The sequence below is a fragment of the Heterocephalus glaber genome, unplaced genomic scaffold, assembly GCF_053883595.1.
Source record: "Heterocephalus glaber isolate CG9 unplaced genomic scaffold, H.glaber_assembly_v1.0 deba00000676, whole genome shotgun sequence".
NCBI classification, from domain to species: Eukaryota; Metazoa; Chordata; class Mammalia; order Rodentia; family Bathyergidae; genus Heterocephalus; species Heterocephalus glaber.
In genome coordinates, this window is record NW_028258156.1 from 26,151,598 (window position 1) to 26,175,869 (window position 24,272).

The window sequence follows — 24,272 nt, forward strand, 5'->3', positions numbered from 1 at the left end:
GAGTTTCCCTTGTCTCCTTAACTAAGCCATACACTTCCTGGGTGAAGAAGCCATCTTGAACACATTTTTGTACCAAGGAAACCATTCTAAGCCTTTCCAAAATATCAGAAATCCTTGGAGGTATTTTAGTTTTCCCTGACCTATAGCAGATGCCACAGGTAGCTGTTGAGAACTCCAAATTCCTCAAGTGTTATAAGAGAAACTTAATAAGAGGAAAAGGAAAAAAAACCCGTATGAAAAACTAGCCCAAATCAGCCTTAATAATTAGCAGTGTTTCTCACCAGTCACTGGACTGTGACACAGCTTGTCCATCCAGCATTTTATCAGTCACTGCCGGGTTTACACATTCTTGGACATATAAAACGTGGAGGCGCTCTTCAACATCTGCCCATCTCTTGTTGCTTCTCCCCTAACTGAGAGGGAAAGGGGCTACCTATAGTGAGAGATACTGGTAAGTGATTATGGGCAGGTTCTGACTTTTCTTCACACCCAGTGAAACTGAGCCTCAGTATCTGGTCAAAGGAAACTACTGCAGATTCTTGTTTCAATAAAGGTTATGTGAGAAATTAAACTATTCCTCAACCTGAATTTTAAAAATATGCAAGGGCCAGGGATTTAGCTCAATGGTTCCATCGTCTGCCTCGAAAGTGCAAGGACCGGAGTTCGATCCCTGGCACCAAAAAAAATAATAATAATAAAAAAACCCACAACAAATTATCTCCTTACATGCTCACATGTACAGTACATAAACCTAAAAGCAAAGATTTCAAATGATACATCTGAAAGTACACATAGTATTTCTCAGGAGAGGAATGGTTGGTTTATTAGTTGCATTATTTTAAAGAAAATTTTACCTTTAAAAAGTGTATATAAATTGTATCTTGCTATTCACGCCCATCTTCTTCAAGTTTTTCCTTAAATTCATGATGTATTTAAACATCTGTAAATGTCCTACCACTGATATATACTATTTTAACGAAATCTCCTGACCAACGTACTGTTAAGAAAAAAATGCGCGCATAAGAACCAAAATAAGATCACTGATCAAATGCTTCACGTCTGTCACATGACCACAAGTTTATATTCCCTAGTGAGAGGCAACACGGTGTTTTAGAGCAAGCAAAAGCGCTCGAGTTGTAGTTCTCACACTACCAAGAACATGCTGGGGGACCCTGGGCAGATCACTTTATTTGTAAAAAGTTGAGTTAGGCCAGAGTAGTCTCTGATAACAAGCAGATTCTGCAAAGTTCATTCTATGGTGCAAAGCCTTACATTTCATTCCGAAGTTCAATCTCAAGGGAGGCAGGCAGATCCCCTCCAATTCAGCCAACACTGGACGGTACGGGAAGGGCGCACTCGGGATTCTAGTTGCTCCCCCTTCGGAGATGAAAGAGGTTTTGCTACCAGCATGAGTCCTTCTGCTTCTGATGACCGCAGCCCGCCTGGAAAACGCCCAAGCCCCTCGCTGTCCGCGAACCACGCAGACTGGCACCTACTCGCGGTGATCGAGGAGACAGACTACAGCTCCCGGCATGCCTCGGTGCCCGCCCGCCCGCTTGCCGGCCCCTGGGTCCCCGGCGCCGGGAATAGCAATCGCAGGCCCTCGCTGGCGGAGCCCCTGAGACGCCCTGGACGCCCTGCTCTTCTGCCCTAGCCGGCAGCGAGTCTGCAGGCTTCGACTCAAGCCTTACTCTGACCGAGAACCCCAGGCCTTCTTTCAGGACAAACGCGCAACCCAAGCTCCACGGATTGTCTAGCTCCCCGGACGGGACACGCCCCGGAAGTGATGCATAGTGGTCCCGCAAGCCGCGAGGCGCCTTCTAGCCACTCAGAGAGCGGCTGGGGCTGGCGGGGCGGGACCGGAGGCGTGGCCCCGGGCGGGTGGGGGTGGTGCGCGTCGCGCTAGGGGAGGGGCCGCTGCGCGGGGCCGCGCGTCTGGGTGGCAGTGGGGGTGCGTCCGTGGGGAGAGGCGGCCGCGGCTGCTGGCGGGAGGTGGGGGAAGGAAGCACTGGGAAGGGGGCAGGGCGAGCGGGGAGCCGTGTTCCCGAGGCGGCGGCGGCGCGGGCGCAGGAGCGGGCGGCGGAGGCGGGGAGGAGGATGGAGCTGGCGGGGGGCTGGGGCTGGCGCTAGCCGCAGCGGCGCGCCCCGGGCTGAGGAGCGCGGCGGCCGCTCCTGGAAGTTGTGGTGTCGGGAGCCGCCGCCTCGCGCGGTGGGGAGGAGGCGGGGTCGGGCCGGGCCGCGAGCTGGGGAAGCCGGAGCGCGGTCTGCGGCGGGCGGGCGGGCGGCGGGGGGGACGTGGGAGGATGGAGCAAGTGGAGATCCTGAGGAGATTCATCCAGAGGGTCCAGGCCATGAAGAGTCCGGACCACAATGGGGAGGACAACTTCGCCCGGGACTTCATGGTGAGTCTCCGCGCTGGCGGCGGGGGCTTGCGGCCCCGGGCCTCGGCGCTTTGTGCGCGCGGCGGCGAGGTGGCCCGCCCGCGACCACCCATTGTCTGGCCCGGCGGGGAGGCGCGAGGTGCAGGCCGGGCTGGGGTCCCCCCGGGGAGCGCGGCGGGCCCAGGAACCGGGGGGCCGCGGTTGGCACGCTCTCCCGGGGCCCTTGGGCTCCAAGTGGCTACGGTGGGACTCAGTCGTCCTTGGTCCACAATGCCTCCCGGGGAAGGATCGTCCAGAGGGACTCGCAGGGTTCGCCTAATTCCCACTCACCCCCTTCCGCGCCTAACGTGCTGGGACGCGGGTTTGGGGTGGCCTTGGGGTCCAGGCGGCTCCCGGTGGAGGTGGTCAGGGGAGGTGGGGGTCGTCCTGCAGGAAGCCGACTCCGGACTCCCTCGGGGATGTTGCCGAAGGGGATGTGACTATCACTTCCTATCCGGGGTGGGGGTGGGGACTTGGGAACAATAGTCCTGGTGGGGCGGAGGCGAGATGCGGACTGAAGCCTTGAGCTGGAAGATAACCTTCCCGGCCCCCCTTTTCTCCCTCCCCCCTTCCGCCCACTGCCCTGGCCGGCCGGCCGAAGCGGAGGTGCGGGCTAGGTCTCGTGGGTGAGGTGGCTCTGGATCCGTCCCTGTGAGCGGGCTAGATCCGTAGGCGTGGGACCGGCAGCCGACTTCCTACATGGCCCCCGTCCTCGCCCCTTGTATTTATCTGCTGGACAATGTTCCCTCTAGGGTTGTTTCCCGGCTCTGGAGGCGGTGGTTGCGGCGGCTGCTCCTACGGATATTGCGCAAGACGGGCCGTTGGAAACCCTGGAGGTCTGGGGAATGGAAAAGGAAGCGGGACTTTGGGAAGTGGTTGCTGCTTAGCGGGGATTGGGAATACAAAGTCGGCTAGGGGACCTCCCAGGAAAATCACTTAGCTGTGAAATTCGATCATGAAAGGGTGTACGGTAAATGTCTGTAAAAAATGAATTGGCTTTGTTGTTTCAAGCCGCAGTTATTGTCACGTATAGGTGAAATGACTTAGTACCAAAATACTTTTTCAGATTTTAAGATTTCTGTTACTAAAGCTTTCACGTTCCAGTTAAGAACTGAAAATTACAGTACATGCTACTGTCGTATGTACTGTTGAGGTTCATGATTCCCTCCTCCCAGATCAATAAGTAGAGGGCAGGTGTACAGCCTTTTGTTAATAGCTTGTGAAGTATGACTAGTGTAAATAATCCAACTGCCCCTTTTTTGAACATTTTCTTTTGGTATTTAGCCTGTGTGTTTTGTGATCTGAAAAGGTCAAAGGGAGGGCATTTTCTCTCCCCACTACTGAGCGTTTTGCCTGTTGGTATCTTTGGAACTGTGTCATTTACAATAAAGGGGCAAGAGTCTCTTTAGTACCGTTTAGCAAACGTAGAAAAAAATACTTTTTGAGTATTTAAGAGTGTTTAAAACTGGTCTTTTTCAGTCACATTTTGGTTATGGAAGGAGAGGTGGTGTGCTCTGGGCTCTTTATTCTCTCCGCTGTCATCCTGTCCCGGAGAACTACGTGGTAACCAGGCCGTGGGGACTGGTGTCCAGGCTCTGGACTCTGTAGGGAAAGCAGCCTTAGGCTTCCTGCCTTGGGGTGAGTCAGGGATTCCTATTGGAGAGTTCATTTCTCAAGGACTGGATGCGTTTCCCTTTATTCCTTTCTACCTAGGTATAGCTAATTGGTTCTTATTGGAGATTTGATGACTACAGCTATTCTTTTAAATAGTGCCTGCTTTTTTTATTTCTTGACTTGATAAACCATAGCTATAATTAAGACGGCCGGTAGTTGGTGCTGCTTTTCCTTTGACTGGAAGGTTGGCAGCAACTGTGTCCTTCTGTCAAGGAAAGAGAATGGATCAGCTGGTAGGTTGTAACTGTTTGGATAGTCTTAAATTCTGATACAGATTAAAAATTTATTTTAAAATCATAATATTTTAGAACTGAGCCTTAGAAAGGATCTAGCTATTATTACTCTGTTCCATTATAAAGTAATAATGCTATTTCAAATTTGGAAATCATTTTTTTAAATTAATGTTTTTAATTATTCTAAGCGACCATAAGTATACATCCAATTTTATTTATCACGGTGCTGGGGATTGAATCCAAACCCAGGGCCTGACCCGTAGTAGGCAAGGCTCTGTCATTGCATCTTTTAAACTTGGATTTTGATCATTGTTTTTCGTTTATTACAGCTGCTTTGTAAAATTTTTGAGTGGCTGTACAATATTTTATCAGGTGACTGTTTTATATTGTAACCATTTTTTTATGGTAAGTGTTTAGGTCATTCTAGTTTCTATTATATATAATATTATATGTAATACTGATTGACATTTGTACATAAAACATTTTTTCATCATTGTCTAGTAAATTTTTCCATTAGTAGAAATAAATAGTAGGTGAATGGGTATAGATGTTTGATACACGTTTATAAATAACTTCTTGAAAAAGTTGTATATTTTATACAACTGTCAGTAATGTGTGAGTGTTCGTATAATTTTACCCTTTGTATAATGGTTGAAAGGTGATACCTTGTTTTAATTTTAATTTCTTGACGAATATTGAGGACAGAAATTTTTCCACCTGTTACTAGTCTATGAGTTATCTTTTCTTGGCCTTGGCTGTTGACTCCCCATTCTCTCAACTGTGACATTACTTATGTGCTAAAAATGTGCTAATTTTACTAAACAAACGATTTAGCAAATAGCTAATTTTTGACCAATCTAGAACTTGATTTTTTCCATCTCAAATTTTAGTTTTTACAAGATGGCAGACTGATCGGGACAGATGAGTGTAGCAGGTAGGTGACAGTCATACGTGCTCGACAGAGCTAGGTTTTACTTCATACAGACCCCTGAAGTGGCGTTGGGAGAGGTGTTCTGGAGCCATACTTTGCGAACCGGTGAACCAGTACTCGGCTAAGATTGTGAAGGAGCGCATTACACCCAGGCTGGGCTGAGGTTTTTGGTAGATCTTTACTGAAATCATTCAGATGGGCTCTGGCAGAGAATCTGGATCGCTGCTCGGGGTCTCTGGAGAGACTGAGGCTGAGTGCTTTTAGAAAGGTGACTGATGGCAGTGTGGAGTGGAAATTTTGGAAGCTGATGAAGCCTACGAAGTGCGGTGTGAGGAGGGCCTGGCCTGAGCAGTCAGGGAGAAGAACAGAGTACGGTAGATTCGAGAAGGGTTGAGAGAAGTAAAGGAGCAAGGAGTGTGGCTTACAGTCCTCTCTCCTTAGCTAGAAGGTGCTGTGTGGTAGGTAGAGCAGTAAGGGAAGAGAAGCAAGTGGAGGGGATGAAACACAATTGTGGGAGAACGTTTCAAGGGAGAAGAGGACACGTTTCCTTGTGGACATGTTAAAATTGAGGTGCCTGAGAGATAGCCTGTTAATGTGGAGCTCAGGTTGCTGACAGGATGAAGTTAAAGATTCCTGTGTCTTTCATGTGAAAGCCTCTGAGTGAGTGGGCTTATCTAACAGGCGTATAGAGAGACTTGTGTTAGGTAAACCAGCCAGGAAGGAAGTGCTAGTAATTGTTCCCAAAAAGCTGTGGTCAAGCAGAGGGAGAGAAACCAGAGACAGCAGAAAAGCTTGGGAGAGAGTCCAGAAAGGAGCTGTTAGCAGAATCAAATAATGCTGGGAGGACTGGTGAGGTGAGGTTGAGAAAGTACCCATTCCATTCAGTGAGGAGGAGTAACTTGGCAAATAGAAAGAGCACTTCAGGATTAGAATATGGGAAGAAGCCAGAGTGTAGTGGCTTGAGGAGAAAATAGGTGATGTGTAGATGCATTTTCTTTCTGTTTAATTTGTCATTCAGGAAGTTGATAGAAGAAGCTGGAAGAAGACATAGTTACCTGGCAGTTCCTCTTCCATGCTGTATTTTTAGAGAACTGGGTAGTAAAATATTTTTGTAATTATTTCTTCTGTACGTGTATGTTTTCTTTTGTAAAATGACCAGGTATAATTTTAAAAGACAAAAAGAAGCTGGCCTTGATGAAGTTAAACCTCTGAAGTCTTTATTTGGATTTGAAATGTTAGAAAACAAAAAAGAGAGGGAAAACTGAAAGCCTGGAAAGATCTTCCACTGCAGAAACCAGATCAATACAAAAATTTTCATTGTTTATTGGTATTGTGCCTTTTAGCTGGTTTTCTTGTTTTTTGTTTTTTGTAGGTTTTTTTGCGGGGGGGGGGTGCGCAAAACCCACATGGGGGGGGCACTGGGGATTAAACCCAGGGCCTTCACACTGAGCTTCCTCCCCCAGCTTTATTTATTATTTTGACACAGGTGTTGTTGTTTTAAGTCAGTAATACCTTTTTTGAGGTAATTACCTCCCATAAAGTTAATTCCAAGTATAGGGTTTGGTAATTTTTGGTACAGTGATAGGATTGTAGTCTCAGCACAGCCAGTTTTAGAACATTTCATCACCCCAGCAGGAGACCCTGTACACCTGAGCAGTGAGTCCCCCCTTTCCAGCTGCGGGCAGCCACTAACCCATCTTCTGTGTCTGTAGATTTGTACCACCTGGACATTTCATAGAAATAGAATCATATTTGGTGTTTCTGACTGCCTCCACTTAACATAATATTTTTAAGGTGCATTCATTTTGTAGTGTGGGTCAGTAGTACTTTATGTTCCTTTTTATGGCTGATTTGTAATCTGTTGTATAGATACTACATTTTTTTCTACCTTGTATTTGAATTATTTCTACTTTTTGGCCATTACTTTTCTTTTGAGATAATTGAGGATTGAATCCAGGGCCTTTGCCCTGAGCAATAACCCCATCCCTTTTGTTACTGGGACACAGGGTCGAAGTAAGTTGCTAAATTGTTTGGGCTGGGCTCAAACTTGCTATCCTGCCTCAGCCTCCCAGAGCTCTGGGATTATGGGTGTGTGCCACCACACCCAGCTTTGGCCATTATTAATAATGCTGCTCTGAACATTGTGTGAAAGTTTTTGTATGGACTTGTGTTTTCAGTTCTCTTATGTGCATACCTAGGAGTGGGATTTCAGGGTCCTTTGGCAGCTGTGTGATTAATGTGGTTGAACACTGCCACACTCTTGTGGAAAGCTGCTGCACATTTGCACATTCCACCAGGAGCATTTGGGTCCCGGTTGCACTGCCCCTCACCTTGTCTGTCCTTGGGGATGTGATGTGCATCTCCTCATTGTTGGCCTCTAGGTCATTGTAAGTCTTAGCTTCTTTCAAAGCTAGAGTGATAGGAAATACTTTTTAAGTCCTTGTATATGAACTGAGTGTTTTCCCAATTGTTCAGTTAAGGTTTTATTGCCCATCTTAGTGCTTTCCTATTGGTTTATTTATAGTTTTTCTTGCCCATCTTTTCATGGGTACTTAGCCAGGCACATTTATATTTTAACTAACTTCAAAAGTGAAAATGAACTTTTAAGTAACTCTAGACATGGCTCACTAGATGGTACACTAAAAACTTCATGTATTAATTTGTAGAATCTTTTACTGTATTTTCAGAATGTCAACTTTTCTTCAATATTTGACATTCAGTTTGGAAAACCTTTTGAAAGGGTGAAACTGGAAGCAAGATATTTACATGTAGATAGATTTAATTTTCTTGTTTGTACATTAAATGTGTGTGTGTTCCTATAGCATTCAGATTCATAACATTTACATTTACATTTTCCCCGGAGAGAAAGCCTCCAAGGTTAGACTGGGACTTTATTATCTCTCTGTCTCCATTGCTGAATATAATGCCTACTGTTTAATAGGCATTAATGTCCATTTCGTGAGCAGAAATTGAAGGTGAGTGTAATGCTGTAAGACAAAAATTTATTGGTCAGGTGACTTCTTCATTTGGCTCAAGGGCTCCTGTCTTGGCCCAGCATGAGAACTGCTCCACCCCTCCTACACACGGGTATGCTTATACCCCTGTAGTTGGCACTCACTGGAAAAGAAAACAGAGATGCAGAGCTAGACTGAGCTCAGACCTTTTTGTCAGGGTGATTTTATTGCCATTTATTCTACATAAATTTGAGTACTAATACTGTACTCATCTGTCTCTAGACACTGCTTGGTGTGCATAGGGGTCAGGATCCACCTGAGGTACCCTCTTCACTGGTGCACGCTCTGCCAGCCATACTTTGGGAACTTTGTCTTAGATTATTAATTTTAATAAAATGTTCCATTGTAAACTTTTGGCTCTGGATTTTTTTTTTTTGGTATCTGGGATTGAACTCCAGACCTTGCACTTGGGAGGTAGGCGGCATCACTGAGCCAAATCCCTGGCCCTCTGTATTTAATTATAAAATCTAGGTACCACATTACTGTCCTCACTTCAAAAATAGTGAACTTGTGGGTTTTGTTCTGTCCTTGACTCATCCAGCCCATTCCACGTGTCATACTCACTTTCCTAAAATACCACTTTAATCTTGGGCCCTCGTAAACTAGTGGCAGCCAACCGTACCAGTCAAGTTGGGAGATATGTGTTCAGTCTGTCCTCTAAGTTGTATGGTTCTTTAATATAGGTATATAGGCCACATTGGAAACACGATTTTATTTTCATTATCAAAAAATATAACTTAGCCGGGCATGGTGGCGCTTGCCTGTAATCCCAGCACTCAGGAGGCTATCCTTTCCCCCCAGTATTACAATTGCCTTTGGTTGAGAGACCTACAGGATAGTCTGTACTATTTAGCTTGGCATGCAGAGCTTTCTTAACATAATCTCATAACCTTTCCAGTGTCAGACTCCTTTACCCTACAGTATATGACCCTTCTTCCTTCCAAAGTAAGCTGTTACTTGTCCTTGAGCATCCCCAGTAGATGAATGAACTCTCATCAGTGCTTTTACTGTCATTTCCCTTCTTGGAAAACTTTCCTTTTATTTACAGACTAATACTTTGAAGATCAGAAAACTAAAAATTTAGACTGCCTTCATCATTTTTACTTAGAACTCAGAATTAAAGATGATACCCTAACTTTCTGGGATAAGTATTTTAACGAAGTTTATCTTAAAGCTCTTATTCTCCATTGCATGATTTGATTTTTAATGCCATAGGAGAAAGAAGCCCTTTGTTAGGTAAGAGGCAAACTTCCTAAGGTGTGTCAGGAGATAGCAATTGTACTAAACCCCTAGTGTCTTCCGAAAGAGTTTAGCTCCTCTCCCAGCGTTTCATAGTCCTGTAGTAGTTAAAATCTTCAGATTCACACAATCCAGTATTGGTAGTTACTTTTTTTGCTAAAATCACACAAAAAATATTCTTCCATTTATATAATATTATAGCATCTATGGCTGCTTACGGCAGATAAAAAGAATAAACAGTAGTCACTTCCTGAGTTTTTCCTGGAAATTTTGAAATAGGGATCGTGTTGATCTCAGAGGCTTTGGGATGTGTACTGATGTCCACATTTTCCTGTAGTAACTGTTTTTCAGATTTATTCTGCTTTTAAAAGTTATTTAACAGCATTTGAGTAATAACCCTGACAGGTTCTGGAGGAAGTCAGAGATTCATCCTTGTTGTTGATGGTCACTACCATCCATCCTGTCGTCCCGGTGATACATTTTGAGATATGTGAGTGGCCACTATGCCCTGGACACTGTGTTTAGAATTGGCCATAGAAGATGTGGCAGTTGGGAAGTACTAAATGAACAGACTTATGAGAAGCATCAGGAAGTTTTCCTCCAGAGCAGTGGATGGTCTTTAGTGGGATCTTTGAATCCTTTAAAATTATACTAAATATTTGCCATCTGTGTAAGCCCATTTTGAGGAGAAGAAGGTTTATAGCTTTTAGATTTTCTAAAGCTTGGGTCCCAAAAATCTTGAACCTCTAGACTGTGGAAAGATAATAAGCTTTGGACCCATAAAGACATTAATTTCTATCCTGCCCTCCCATAATTATGAGTAGGTTGTCTAGAGAAATTGAGGATATAATACCAACCTACCTGGGAAAACCACAATAGTACGTAGAAGAAGTTTCTAACATAGTACTTAGAAGGTTCTAGATGGTAATTCAAGATATATTAGTCCAGCGGAGTTGTATTCAAGATTTAAACCAGAGAGTCAGGAGACCCTGAATCAGCTTAAATAAATCTGGGGCAGTTTCAACAAAGAGGCTATATGTGAGCTGATTCTTAAAGGAAAAGTTTGTCAGGTGGACTAGGTAGATAAAAGATTTCAGTTACAGGAAACAAGCAGCATTTTCGGAGACATGGAGATGAGGACTGCAGGTTTTAGATGAGAGGAACAGTGTGGCAATGTATTAAATAAGCGGATACCCATATAATGCTCCAAAGAGATCAATTTTAAATGCTGAGTTTGAGTTTTCCCTAAGATAATGCGGAAGATTGTGAGATTATGCACTTGTGACCAGAACCAAAGTAGAAAAAAAGCGTTTCTAATTCATATGCTACAAAAACATTGTAGAATAGCTTCTCCGCTTTCTCTCCAACCTTGTGGATGATGGTTTTACTCGTGAAGCCAAATGGTTTAGAAATTAAGGAGCTTGTTATAGGTCTCAGCAGTTTGAAATGTGGCAGAGCTGAGTTTGACCCAAGACATGAAATGAAAATAGTTTTTCCTATGACAAGATGTTGTATAGGCCAACATTTTTGTGTTATTACAGAAAAAAAAGGGGAATATAAATGTTCAGATAATTTCAAAAGTTTTTGATCAGTATGGGTTTTTTCCCTCTAACACTGGGGATTGAAGCCAGGGAGTGCAGAAATACATCCCCAGTTCTTCATATTTGGAAACAAGGTCTTGCTAAGTTTCCCAGACTGGCCTCAAACTTGTGATTCTCCTGCTTCAGCCTCCGAAGTAACTGGGAATCCAGGCACACACTACCATGCCAGGTGCTATAGATTTTTAGTTGTAGCCTTCTTCCAAATTAGCTTAAGTGGAAAAAAAAAAGAAACAGTCTTTTCTTTGCAATAAAATACTGCCCTTGAGCTGCTTGAAGGATGAGAACAAAGAAATGGGGAGCTACCCGTTTCACCTAGGTGATGCTTTCCTGCTGCCTGTGTTTTTCTGTGGTTCTCCGTGTTTATCAGCTTCTCTATCTCTGGGTCCATTTTCTCTGTACACCTGCTTTCTTCGCCTCCCTCTGCATTTGAGCTTCTGTTTTTACCACACGTGCTGAATAAAGGCGTCCCTTACGGTGATCTAACCTGTCTCGTTCACCTTTACCTCTGCTTCAGGAAAGAGCTTATGACTAGAACTGCTGTACCTCGTTTCCAAATCCTGAGACTTAAGTCAGTTTGTCAGGAGATGAGTGTTCTAAAGTGTAAGTATGTGGAGCTGAACAAGGGGGAGCTTGTTTATGTGAGGAAGAACTTTTCTTAGACTGGTGGAGGGATGGCCTGCTAAGTAGGCAAGCAGCCCAAAGTGTCCGCTGTATACATAAGCCTTGAAGCAAAAGGGGGCACAAAAAATTATGTTCTCTGTGAGTCAGTGTTCTGATACTGGAACAATACCCGAGATAACCTGCTTTTAAAGAGAAAGGTTGTGTTTTGGCTCACAGTTTATGAGTGGGCCTGTTGGCTCAGGGCCTGTGGTGAGGCAGATCATCCTGGTGGAGCCCTTGAACTGCTCTTAGGGCACAGACATGAAAGAGGGGTCCACAGTCCTCTCTGAGCGCCACCCCAGAGACCTGAGACCTCTCACTGGACCTCCCCTCTCAGGTTCCAGCACCTCCCAGTAGCACCAAGCTAGGGGCCAGGCTCTAAGGCATGGTCCTTTGGGGACACCCTAGGTCCACACGAGCCACTCCCACTTTTCTGTCAGCAGGAAGGAGCCCTGTGACTTGAGAGGATGTTTTCTTGGCTCTGATAGTGTTACTTCACTTAAAACTCGAAAGTTTCTGTGTGGAAAGTGTAAAATGAAGGTTGCCTATTAATGGCATATTTATGGTGCCTAAGATTTAAATGATGATCTTTCCGTGTTAAGATTTGGAGCTTTTTTGTGAGGACGTTGTTCTGTAGATCAATTTTATCAGTGTTTAGTCATTGTGTGTTCACTTCAAAAATATATATCAGAATCAGAATACATTGTTAAAATCAGTCTAAATTCATGCATCGTTTCGCACTTCCGGGTGTAGTCCTGCATGTGGTGGGTACCAGCACGCTGTCTCTGCGCCTGTGGATCAGCCTTTGCCTCCCTGTGCACCTCTTTCCTCTGTCACCTCCTGTGTCTGTGCCTGCAACTCACCAGTGTGTCGAGAAGGCTTAGAGACTGGCATCTTGTGTAATCTAGAAATTGCCTGTTATTTATGCTTAGTTGTTTGTTCTTTACTTTTAATCCTATAAATAGATCATATACATACCAATGAAGATCAGAGTAGGTGAATAGTGATAATACGATTTTACAATGGAAATAAGCGATTATGTTCAAATACTTTTCTGAACTCATTCACAGCCATTGTTATACAAAAGGAAAGCATTTTATTTTTAAAAGTTGCAATTTACTAGTAGATTATTAAAGGAAGAGAGATGCGGCTTTAATGTCTTGATATACCAGATGCTTTGATCTTTTTACTTTGGAAAAATAAAGATAGTTTGAAAGCTGGAGACAGACAATATTTCTCTGTGAAAGTGATTGTTCAAAGGATATGTTATTCATGCTAAGGGGAAGGCTTAACATGAGCTTTCCTGAATGAACAGTTAGGAAGGCTTTGGCAGTTCTTTCCTGGCCTCTTCACTCCTGTAGCCAACTGTGAGCAAACTTCTAGCTCACTGTTTTGCTGAAGTTGCATTTGCAGTGGTTCCTTTCCACCTCCTGGACACATCCGGCGAGTGCCTTCTAGTAGGACTCACGGTTTTTGACCCCTCTTCAGCAATCAGCACTGTGGTTTTTTTAAAGTGTTTTCTTCCCTTGATGTTGAAACACCACCTACACCTGTCTTTTGAGCTTCTCTGTTCATGTACACTGAGATCCAGCATGCTCTCATAGTTTGCATGCTCTTAGTTCCCAGGAGAGAGAAAGTGGAATACTTGAATATTTAGAAATAACTGAAAGAATCTAACTAATCTTGGAAAACTGACTACAGTGACATGGATTATCCTAATGCTACTTAAAAGTTTGGAAAAATAATATTTTCTCATAGCCCATATTCTTGGAATGAATGGTGGATTATTTTTAAAGCATTTTTGGAAAATGAAAATCTAAACTGAAGTACAGGATGAGTGTTTAACCAATACATTTAATTTTCTGCCGTTGCTTTATTATCTGCCAGTTTTTTTGTTTTTTGTACCGGGGATCAAAGTCAGGACCTACTGAGCTAAATCCCACCCCTATCTGCTAGGTTTTAACCCTGTTTTCAAATGTGTTCCAAAATGACCTCAGCATCTGTTTGGGGTTTCCCCCTTTTGAGACAGGCTCTTGTTATGTACTTCAGGCTGACCTTGAACTCACTGTGTAGTCCACACTATCCTTGAACTCCCAGCAACCCTCCTGCCTCAGCCTCCTGAGTGCTGGGATTACAGGTGTGTAACACCATGCCCACCTCAGCACCTATTTTTCTAGTTGTTAAAAGAAGATTAAAGAATTTTTGGGCTGGGGATTTAGCTCAGTGGTGCCGTGGCCTGCCTTTCACAAGCGCAAGGTCCTGAGTACGATCCCTGGTACGCCCCCCAAAAAAGTTTTTTTATGTTACAATAAAATGTGAGTTGAATTAGATATAAAAATTGTCACCTTTTTTCTTTTAAAATGTGAGAGATAAAAGAGGGAAGATAATGTTTGGTACGATGGGCATGAATATTAATTACAGGGGTTAAGGAAGGAATGTATATGTGGGCAGGTAAAAGACCTGCCAGAAGTGATGCGTCTCAGTGGTGTTTTTGAGTCTAGTAATGTGAGTGTCCAGCTTGTGGACGGTGGTGAGGGCCAGAGCAGCCCTGTCTGGATTAGAGCGAGCCCTGCTGACTGTGTCGCCTTGAACACGTCAGTGAAAGCTTTCTTGGCCTTAACTTCTTGGAATATTTTGTAGTTAGAATTGTAATAATTGAAGAGAGCGTGTAGTGTGGTTAGGGTAGTCGGGAAGGAGTGGTTGGGAGCATTGAGCGAGGGTGAAAAAGCACACGGGAAAGGGCAGCTGCTTGTCCTTTTTCTTTTTGGATCATTTTAATGGTTGAAACAGAAATAATGAGCTGTCTGCTGTGTATTTATCTGTAAACCAGGTATTATTTCAGAGTTAGTTTGTTTTAACCTCAAGCTGATTTAAGAAATCCATTCGTGGTGATTTAGACTGTGTGGTCTTCGGTGATCCAGCAGACGGCAGCCTCCGGGGGCCAAATTCTGCAACCCACCCAGTGTCCTTTCATTTCTGCTGTGTTCTCCCGGACAGACAGACAAAGCAAGCCCTCCTTGTCCTTTAAGAATTTGTAACTCTGTGTACTGTGTTTATTATTTTACATTCTGTATCTCCCTGGTTCCCTTGAACACATAAATACTGTAAATTCATAAAAATACTGGAAGTAAACTTAAGTATCTCTTGGTGTGATGATTATCTTTTCATGTTAGACATGGATAATTTTTCTTTACACTTTGCTGCATTTTCCTGTTTTCTGTAATGAACATGCTTTGCTTTAACAATTGGGAAAAAATTTTCAATGAACTTTTCATTTTAAAAAAGTGAAAGTGTCTGGGTTCAGAGGAGAAGAAAAGAAAGCAGCTTACATTCTCCATCTTGTTCCACGGGATACTGTTTCATTTGCAAACTTACAGCTTGTGTGTCCTAACTTTCCTTAGGACAGGTATTTTCAGTACTCTGAACCACTGCGCTCTGACAGGCAAAGTGCTTTCTGGCTTTCTGTTGTCCTCTGAAGTGTGGCATCTAGAAACTTACACACAGTACCAGTTGAGATCTTATTTCTGAAGGACATAGTAGATCTTCTCCCAACATTTTTCTAAATATTTTTACTTTTGGCTCACATGTATTGTGCTTAATCTGTCTTTTTTTTATTTGAGTTTGTGTTTGAGATTATTCCATAGTGTGTGTACATATTTTTTAAACTTAAAACACATTTTTATCTTTTGTTTTTTACAGTGCTGAGATTGAACCCATAGCTTTTGCACTGAACTACATCCTCCCTATTTAAATTTTTTTTTTTTTTTTTAAGACAGGATCTGACTAACTTGCTCAGTTTGGCTCAAACCTGCAATCCACCTGCCTCAGCCTCCCAGAGTGTTTGAATTGTAGGCATGTGCCATCATGCCTGGCTATAATGTTTTAATGTTTGAATTCTGACATCCTACATTAGTTTCATCAGCAACTAATATTATGAGAGAGAATACTACTGATTTTATTTTACAGTGAAAAAACTGATACTGAAAAAGATCCCATACGGTAGTGAAGGTAGAACTTGCTCCTCAAACCTATGCTTTTTCTTCTAATTCACACATAATATTAAAAGACATGTATCCATAGGTCAAGAAAATTTGTATTTCTTACTGCTTTATGAAGATATGCCTCAGAGAGACCCCACTGCAGGGCCTGGTGATAAAGAGTAATGACCACGAGGTAAAAGCTGGTGCCCGCCTCAGTTTGTGCTGCATTGCCAGCCAGCGGCCTAGCCCTCCGTTGTCTTTGTACCGTTAATGCAAATGTCAACAGAGCAGAAAAGACAAACGTCGTAGTGTTTTTTGAAAATGATTTTGAATTTTCAGGCTGCAAAAAGGTAAGGCCCGCTAAGGGTGTGCAGAGCAGTGCTGGTCGGGGGCCCTGGGCGAAGCAGACTCCTGCCGGCCAGAGCAGATGCTCCAGGCTCTGCAGGCCCCGTGACCTTTCTGCAGCCACTCCACACCACTGCTATGGGGTGGCCGTGGGTGATGCACAGGCAAGCGGGTGGGTGGCTGTGTTCAACTACAGTGTTGATTGCAGAAGCAGGCGACCAGTGGGCCACAGCTTGCCCTGGCACATGGTATATATAAAAGGAGAGAGTACAGGAACGGGAGGTTGGGAACAGACTGTAAAAGTCCTCATTTGCATGGAATCAATGCTAGTGATCTCCATACTTTTGACCTCATACTTTTTGCAGTAAAAAACATTGAATGTGCCCCTTCTTTATATGCATTAATGTATAAATTATGTTCTGTGCTGCCATTCTAAGATGTGTTGTTATCAAATATATACCAAAATTTAGAAGAGTGACATAATTTATGCAAGTAATATTTATAAACTTTAAAAAATTATTTGCTTGGTAAAATGTTATTTTGTAAAAATCTTAATTTTTTTTCCCCAGTACCAGGGATTGAACTCAGGACCTTGTGCTTGCAAGGCAGGCGTGCTACCACTAAGTTAAATCCCAGCCCAAAAACCTTAATTTTAAAACACTTGTGGAAAGGCCAGGGATGTAGCTCAGTGGTTCCACTGCCTGCCCTGCAAGCACAAGGACCCAAGTTCGATCCTTGGTACCAAAAAAAAAAACCACTTGTGGAATAGTGATTTTTAAAATTGGTTCTAGTTTAATAGCATCCTCTGATGAAAAATATACATACATGCAAACAATTTTACTAACTAAAATCATTGCACTCATTTTTGTTCATGCATCCATGCATGCATTCATTCAGCATTTATGGAATGCCTCCCATAGGCCAGGCACTATTGTAGAACCTGAATAGTAAAACTACGTATGGAGCTTACTTTCTTTTGGCATGTATGTTGGCTTTCTGTTGCTGTGACAAAGTAATCAACTTAAACAGAGAAAAGCTTATTTTGGCTTAGGGTTCCAGGACAGGACCACCTGGCCCCATTGCTTTTGGACTTGTGGAGCGGCAGAAGCATCATGGTGGTAGGACGTGGCCAAGGGAGAGAGTGGAAGGGCCCTGCCCAAGATCTGTCCTTCAGAGGCACCCCAGTACCCCAGTGACCCGCCTCCTCCACCTCCTGACAGCACGAGGTGTGGACTCATCCGTTGCTGCGGTTGCTGACCTCATGACCAGTCACATAGCCCTCACCTCTGAACATGGCTTTGGGGGATCAAGCCCCCGAAACATACATGAGCCTTTGGGGGGTACTTCTTTTTATTTTTTTATTTTTGGTACCGGGGATCGAACTCGGGACCTTGAGCGCTTGGAAGGGAGGCAGTGGAACCACTGAGCTAAATCCCTGGCTCGTTACTTCATATTTAAACCACAACAGCAAGAGCCATAAGCCAAGTGAATGTGTAGTAGGTCCAGTGCTAAGTGCCACAGAGCAGGATAATACAGCAGAGTGAAGAGGAGAGCCGGTGCAGTGTGTCTCGTGTCTGTTGCTCCTGTGACATCGTGTAACAGCCCCAAAACCTAAGCGCTTGTACATGTGGGGAGGCAGGCAAGCAGCTTTGCTGATCTTGACCAGGTGAGTGCACATTTCTGGGGACCAGCTGGCTGTCCCCACGTCCCCCTTGCTGTGGCCAGGATGATGGGTTAGTACCAGAAGCAGTCTCATTCTCATGGTTGTGGCCAAAGTGCACACATGAGGGGAGCTATATCAGGCCTCCCCAGCTCAAGACTGGCACACTCTCTTCCGGGGCATCCCGTGGCTCAGCACAAGCTGTGATGCCAGCCCAGCTTCAAGGGACAAGGAGAGAGATTCCACTTCAAAGTCAGAAGAGCTGCAGTCACATGCATCTTAATATCTGAGGATTGAAAAATAGGTGGTTAATGTGATCAGTTTGCCCTATGGCAGATACAAGAGCTACCATTACGTTAGGAGGTTAAGAGAAGTAAGACTTGAAGTAGGGAGTGAGCCCTGCAGTTATCTGTGAGGAGAGTGTCCCGGAGGGAAAGAATAATAGCCCCAGAACACACGGAAGAGCATGTTGAACAAGTGTCAAAGAAGCCAGTGTGCTTGAGCAGCAGGAGCGAGGGTTCAAGTGGTAGATTTGTGTGGGCTTGGAAGTTGCAGTAGACCAGCTAGGCCAGTGGTGGCGAACCTGTCAGAGCTTTCATTGAGACCAGCAGCCCTCAGCGGCGTGTGTGCCATCGGCTTGCCGCCCTGGATCTGGGTTATTGGGGACCCTCACTGTGAGGTGGGAACCTTTTGGGTTTCACCCTGAGTGGGATGCTCTTTCACTGACATTTTAACAGGATTACCCTGGGAGCCTGGGAAGAGTGGACAGCAGGGGGCAGTGGACAGAACACAGTTGCAGTAGTTGAAGCAGGAGGCCCTCAGGCAGTGCCAGGGAGTGTGAAGAAAAGATGGTGAACTTGAAGGAAAGGGTTGAGAGCAGAGACAGCTCTTGGGTAGCATTATTAAAACTTTGCTAATGGAGGATTAGGACAAGTTTACCAAGCTAACCTGGTTGCTCAGTGTTGACGAGATAGATAGGGAATGCAGGAGAGATTGGTTTGAGAAGTTAGATAATTGGGTTTGTTTGTTTGTGAGGCAGAGTTTTGCTTATAGTTCAGGCTGGCCTGGGACTCACTGTGTAGCCCAAGCTGGCCTCGAACTCCTGGCAGCCCTGCCTCAGCCTCCTGAGTGTTGTGGGTTTAATTTTAGAGGTCTTGAGTTTGAGCTGTCTGGAAGATAGAAGGAGATGATGAGGGGAAAGTACTGAATTTAGATTTCAGATAAATTTAATGTCAGGGTTGACCCTCTGAGTCCAGAGTTTTTTGTATTAGTGATTATTCGACTCATGGAGATGAGATTTCTGAGATAAAGAATTAAAACTAAAAAATGTCTATGTGCATTTTAATCTTAAAAAAAAAACAACCTGGCTCAGCCAGGGCCACTGCGCAGGTCGGATTCCCCTTGGGTGGCCCACCTGCTCAGCTTCCTCTGCGAGCCTGTCTGACAGACCTTGTGTTGCTGAGATCCAGAAATTGGTAAGTTGACATTGGAGAAGACAGAAAAATCCTCTGCCTTTGAAAGAAACAATTGAATAGAAGCAAGCAGGCGAGTCGCACTGTGACATGTGCCGTCCGTGTGCACTGCACGTTTCACAGGCCTTGCCTTTTTGTGTCTTTTAGCTGGGCAGGGTTAGAAGATGCGGAGAGGTTGGGTTGAGTTTAAGTGAAGGTGCAGCCCCTTTCACCTCAGAGAAGGGAGACCTGAAGCCACGCCCGCCTTCTCCCTGAGTGGCTGGCGGGCGCGGGGACACCTCGGTGTTGGCACCGGAAGAGGCTGGGTGCAGGGGTGCTGGAATCCAGGGTGAGATGCTGCAGGGTGTGTAGTGCACTTTAATCAGTGTTGGTTTTGTTTTCTTTCAGTTCAAATGATTTTAATTATTCAAATGCACGATTTAAAAAATAATGCAGATAAAACATTTTAAAACCTGAGGGGAAAAAAAAGAATATACACTGAGCTGGGCATGCATGCCTGTAATTTCAGCTACTCAGGAGGCAGAGGCCCGGGGGATTGGAAATTTGAGGCCAGCCTGGGCAAATTAGCGAGACCATGTCTCAAAATAAAATTTAAATAAAAGGGCTGGGTACTTAGCTGAGTTCTAAAGTTCATGCATGCTGGGCAAGCACACTACCTTTGAGCACACACACACGTGTGTGTTACTTAGAAGTATATTGTTTCTTCCCTCCCTCCCTTTTTTCCTTTTTCTTTTCTTTCCCATTCTTCCCTCTTTCTTCTCCCTGCTTTCCTTCCCACTGATTAAACCCAGGGCCTTTGCATTGAGCTACATCCCCAGGTCTTGTCTTATCTTTTTTTGGTACCAGGGATCAACTCAGGACTTTGCGCTTATGAAGCAGGCGCTCTGCCATTGAGCTAAATCCCTGGCCTCTTTTCTTATTTTTGAGACAGGGTCTCACTAAATTGTTAAATTGCCCAGACTGGAGTGGAACTTGCAGTCCTCCTGCCTCAGCTTCCCATTGTGATGGGATTACAGCATGCACTAGCATGCCTGCTCCTTCTGTTATTGATTGCCAGTTTAATAACATTGTGTCTAAGAATAGACGTATAATTTCCATTCTTTTACATTTGTTAAGGTGAGTTTTATGGCCCAGATCCCCACCACCACCAGGGATTGAACTTGGGTCCTTGGGCTTGTGAGGCAGGCCGTGGAACCACTGAGCTAAATCCCTGGCCCATATGGCCCAGATTTATGGCCCATTATGTGGTCTGTCTTGTGAATATCTCAAGTGTGTTTGAGAAGAATGTGTATTGTGTGCTTTTTGGGTTAGTATTACCTGTAGATCTCCAGTATATCAGTGGGTGGTGGTGTTGAATTCAGCTGTGCTCTTAGTGGTTTATTTTTTAACCCCCTGCCTCGGTCCATTTCTGATAGAGGGTGTTAAAGTCTGCATCTGTAATCGTGAGTTCCAATATTTCTCCTTGTGTTTCTGTCAGTTTTACCACATATACTTTGGTGCACTATTATTGGCTGCATAAATATTAAGGGTTGTTATGTCTTCTTGGAGAATTGACCCCTCTGTCCTAATGTAAGGCCCCTTTATACCTGGTCATTTTACTTGCTGTGAAATCTTTTTGAAATTAATAGAGCTATTCTTGTTTTCTTTTCATTCCTATTAGCATATGTCTTTCTACATCCATTTACTTGTAATGTATATGTGTTTTGTTTTCTTCTGTTTTACTGCCTTGTGCATTGTTTTGGGGTTTTGTGGGGTTTTTTTTTTTTTTTTTTAAGCTACTGGGGCTTGAATGTAGGAGCTTTGAAGGAGTTACTTCCCCAGGCCACTCCCTTTTTTAAAAAAAATTTATTTATTTATTTATTTATCTTTGAGAGAGGGTTGCTAAATTGCACACGCTAAGCTTGAACTTGTGACCTCCCATCATAGTCTCCAAGAGTGCTGGGATTACAGGTCTCTGCTACCCACCCCGCTTGCCTTTTGCTTTTAATTAAGCATATTATATGATATCATTTTCTCTTCTTTTTTTTTAGCTTTTTAACTTTTTAAATGGTTGCCCTACCGTTTGTAATGTGCGCTTCCAGTTAATACAATACAGTAAGTCTCTGATGTAGGAACAAGTTCCCTTCTGGGAGAACATTAGTAAGTCCAACAGAGTGGGTCTTAGGCACCTTTGACACAAATATTAAATGTAAAGCGTGAAAATACCAAATAAGTGTTAGGGCCATTTGCATCTGTGAAAGTTCGCAACTCGAATGTTCGTAAGCTGGCTTTCTGTATCAGTCATCACATTTTCAGATGACAAAATACCGCTTCGTGTATAGTTCGAATACCTTACAATGACAAAATATCCTAGTGTCTCTGTCACATCCCTGTGTCACTGCTGGCATTATTTCACCAACTACTTAATCTTTTTGATAATCAACTTGATAAAAATAAATCATGCTGGTGAAAAAATGAAGACTGTATTTCTTCTGTTCCTTTCTCTGTTTTTCTGCTAGTCTCCTTATAAAGGTTACACCTTTTATACTTTTTCCACAGTTCTTGGCTATTCTATTCTGGTTTTTGTCATTCACCTTCCCTCATTCTTTTTCCTCTTTGTGGTTCAATTTTGGAGGTTTCTATTGAGATATCCTCAAGCCCAGAGATTCTTTTCTCAGCCACATCCAGTCATCTAAAACACTCTTCATCGAAAACATTCTTCATTTTTGTTACAGTATATTTGATATCTCACATTCTTTTTGGTTATTTCTTAGCATCTTTCTGCTTATGATGCCCCTTGGTTCTTGCATGCTGTGTACCTTGTCCATTAGAGTTCTTAGCATAGTAATCATAGTTACTTTAAATTCCTTGTCTAAAAGGAACTGCACTGTTGGTGGGAATGTAAACTAGTACAACTACTATGGGAATCGGTGTGGAGATTCCTCAAAAAATTTAAACTAGAAATTCCATTCAACTGAGCTATTCCCCTTCTAGGTATCTTCCTGAAAGAGTTAAAGACATCATAGTACAGTGATACATGCATACCCATGTTTACAGCAGCACAATTCATAATAGCTAAATCTTGGAAGTGGTCTATATGTCCATCAACAGATGAATGGATAAAGAAAATGTATTTACACACAGTGGAGTATTATACTGCCGTAAAAAAGGATAAAGTTGAGTCATTTGTAGGAAAATGGATGCACCTTGAGACCATAATGTTTAGTAAGATAAATCAGACATACAAGGTTAAATATCACATGGTTTCTCTTATATCAAATATCACATGATTTTTCTTACATCAAAGAGGAAAATAAAAGATAATAAGAAATAGGGAGATAGAACTTCTGCAAATGGGAGGGGCACCAAGAGATGGGAGGGAGGGAGAGGAAGGGCGAGTAAAAAGAATTACGATGTGTGTAAGTGTGCTGGCTCAACAAGATGAGTGATTACCGTGCACTGCCAACATACACTAGTGATAACAAAAATCTAAATGAAAAAATAAATTCCTAGTGTAATTGTTCTAATGTCTGCCATATCTGAGTCTGGATCTGATGATTGCTCTGTCTCTTTAAGTTGTTTTTTTATTTACAGAATGTCTTGTAATTTTCTCTTGAACATGATACACTGGGTAAAAGGAACAGCCCTGAATAGGTCTTCAGTAATGATGTGGTAAGGTATGGGGAGGAGTAGTGTTCTGTAATGTTGTGATTGTGTCCGAGACTTTTATTGATCCTGTGCTCTGGGTTGTGAACTTCGTGGGCTTTTTACCCCTGCCCCAGGTCGGTTAGGTTCTGGTTACTTTCTCCTTCAGATACTCCTTATGTCTAAGACCTCTTAAAACAGACAGAATGTGCTGGTGTGTTTCAGAATGGTTCCTTTGCCCTCCCTGTACTAGAATCCAGAGGGCATTTTTCTAATATTTTTCTATGAGGACCTGGTAGAGTGCCTGTAGGTGAAGCTCGGAAAAGTGTGAGATGCCCCTCTGATTGGGTACACCTGGGGATTTTAACTTCCTTGTCCCCACTGAGCCTTTAGAAATCTGTCAGTTACAATTCAGGTTTCCCTTGGAGCTTGCTCGTTGAGGTTTCTGCCAGGTTAAATTTTTTTTTGGTACCAGGGATCAAACTCGGGACCTTGTGCCTGCAAGGCAGGTGGCGGAACCACCGAGCTAAATCCCCAGCCCCTGCCAGGATAAATTTTTATTATATTTGTCTGTTGTTGCTAGTTTTGAGGAAAGCAGTTTGTGACCTCAGTTTTTTTTTTTTTGTAGATCTAGGAAGACTTGTTAATTATCATAGTTGTTAAGTCTGAGGGGCAGTTTCTAAGCTTCTTACATACTGGAGTGGGAACCAGGAAGTCTCAAGTGAGTCTTGTTTAGAATTATCCTAATTTTTCTTCAATGCAAAGAGCATAAATGATTCTAAGCCTGCTGGAAAATTTAATCCCTTGAGTGGCATCCGGGCTTCCGTCTCCTTCTCCCCGCTCCCCTATCTTGGCAGTGCTAGAGATTGAACCTAGGGCCTTCTCACTGAGCTACATTCCCAGCCCCTTGTATGTATGTATGTATTTATTTATTTATTTTAATTGTGAGTCTGGGCCTCACTAAGTTCCTGAATTACCCAGGCTGCCTTGAACTTCTGATTCTTCTGCTTTAGCCTTCCAGAGTGCTAGGATTACAGGCCTGTGCCTGTGGTCTTTCTTGAAGGCTTTAGTGATAGAGATGAGGAAATGAAGATGAACAGAAGTAACCAGTGCAGGGTCGGGGGATGTAGCTCAGTGGCACTGCACCTGCCTCGAAAGCACAAAGTCCTGAGTTCGATCCCTGGTACCAAAAAAAAGTACCATGAAGATATTTTTTTAACCTTTTTTTTTCTTGTGGTAAAATGTATATAACAAAATTTATTATTTTAATGTATAATTCAGTGGTATTAACTACATTCACTTTTTTATCCAGTGTGGATTCTTAAAAGGAAAAATCATATACTGTTAATGCAGAGCTTAATGAGTAAGGGCTTCAGCAAGAACCCAGAAGGGTGGGTAAATTTGGTGAAGGGAGCCCTT

General features: G+C 43.5%; 1 protein-coding gene across 3 annotated transcripts in view; it reads left to right on the forward strand.

The window, feature by feature from the left end:
- Window positions 1-1,922: 1,922 nt before the first annotated feature.
- Window positions 1,923-24,272, forward strand: part of Ptpn12 (protein tyrosine phosphatase non-receptor type 12) — a 97,323-nt gene continuing 74,973 nt past the window's right edge. For 2 of the 3 annotated variants that reach the window (XM_004839736.3, XM_004839737.3), the window contains exon 1: window positions 1,923-2,402. In XM_004839736.3, the coding sequence (XP_004839793.1) occupies window positions 2,304-2,402 (99 nt within the window). In that variant the 5' untranslated portion in view covers window positions 1,923-2,303. Of the gene's footprint in view, window positions 2,403-2,910; window positions 3,257-24,272 lie in introns of those variants that run through there. The other variant, XM_021253963.2, reaches the window with a different exon arrangement.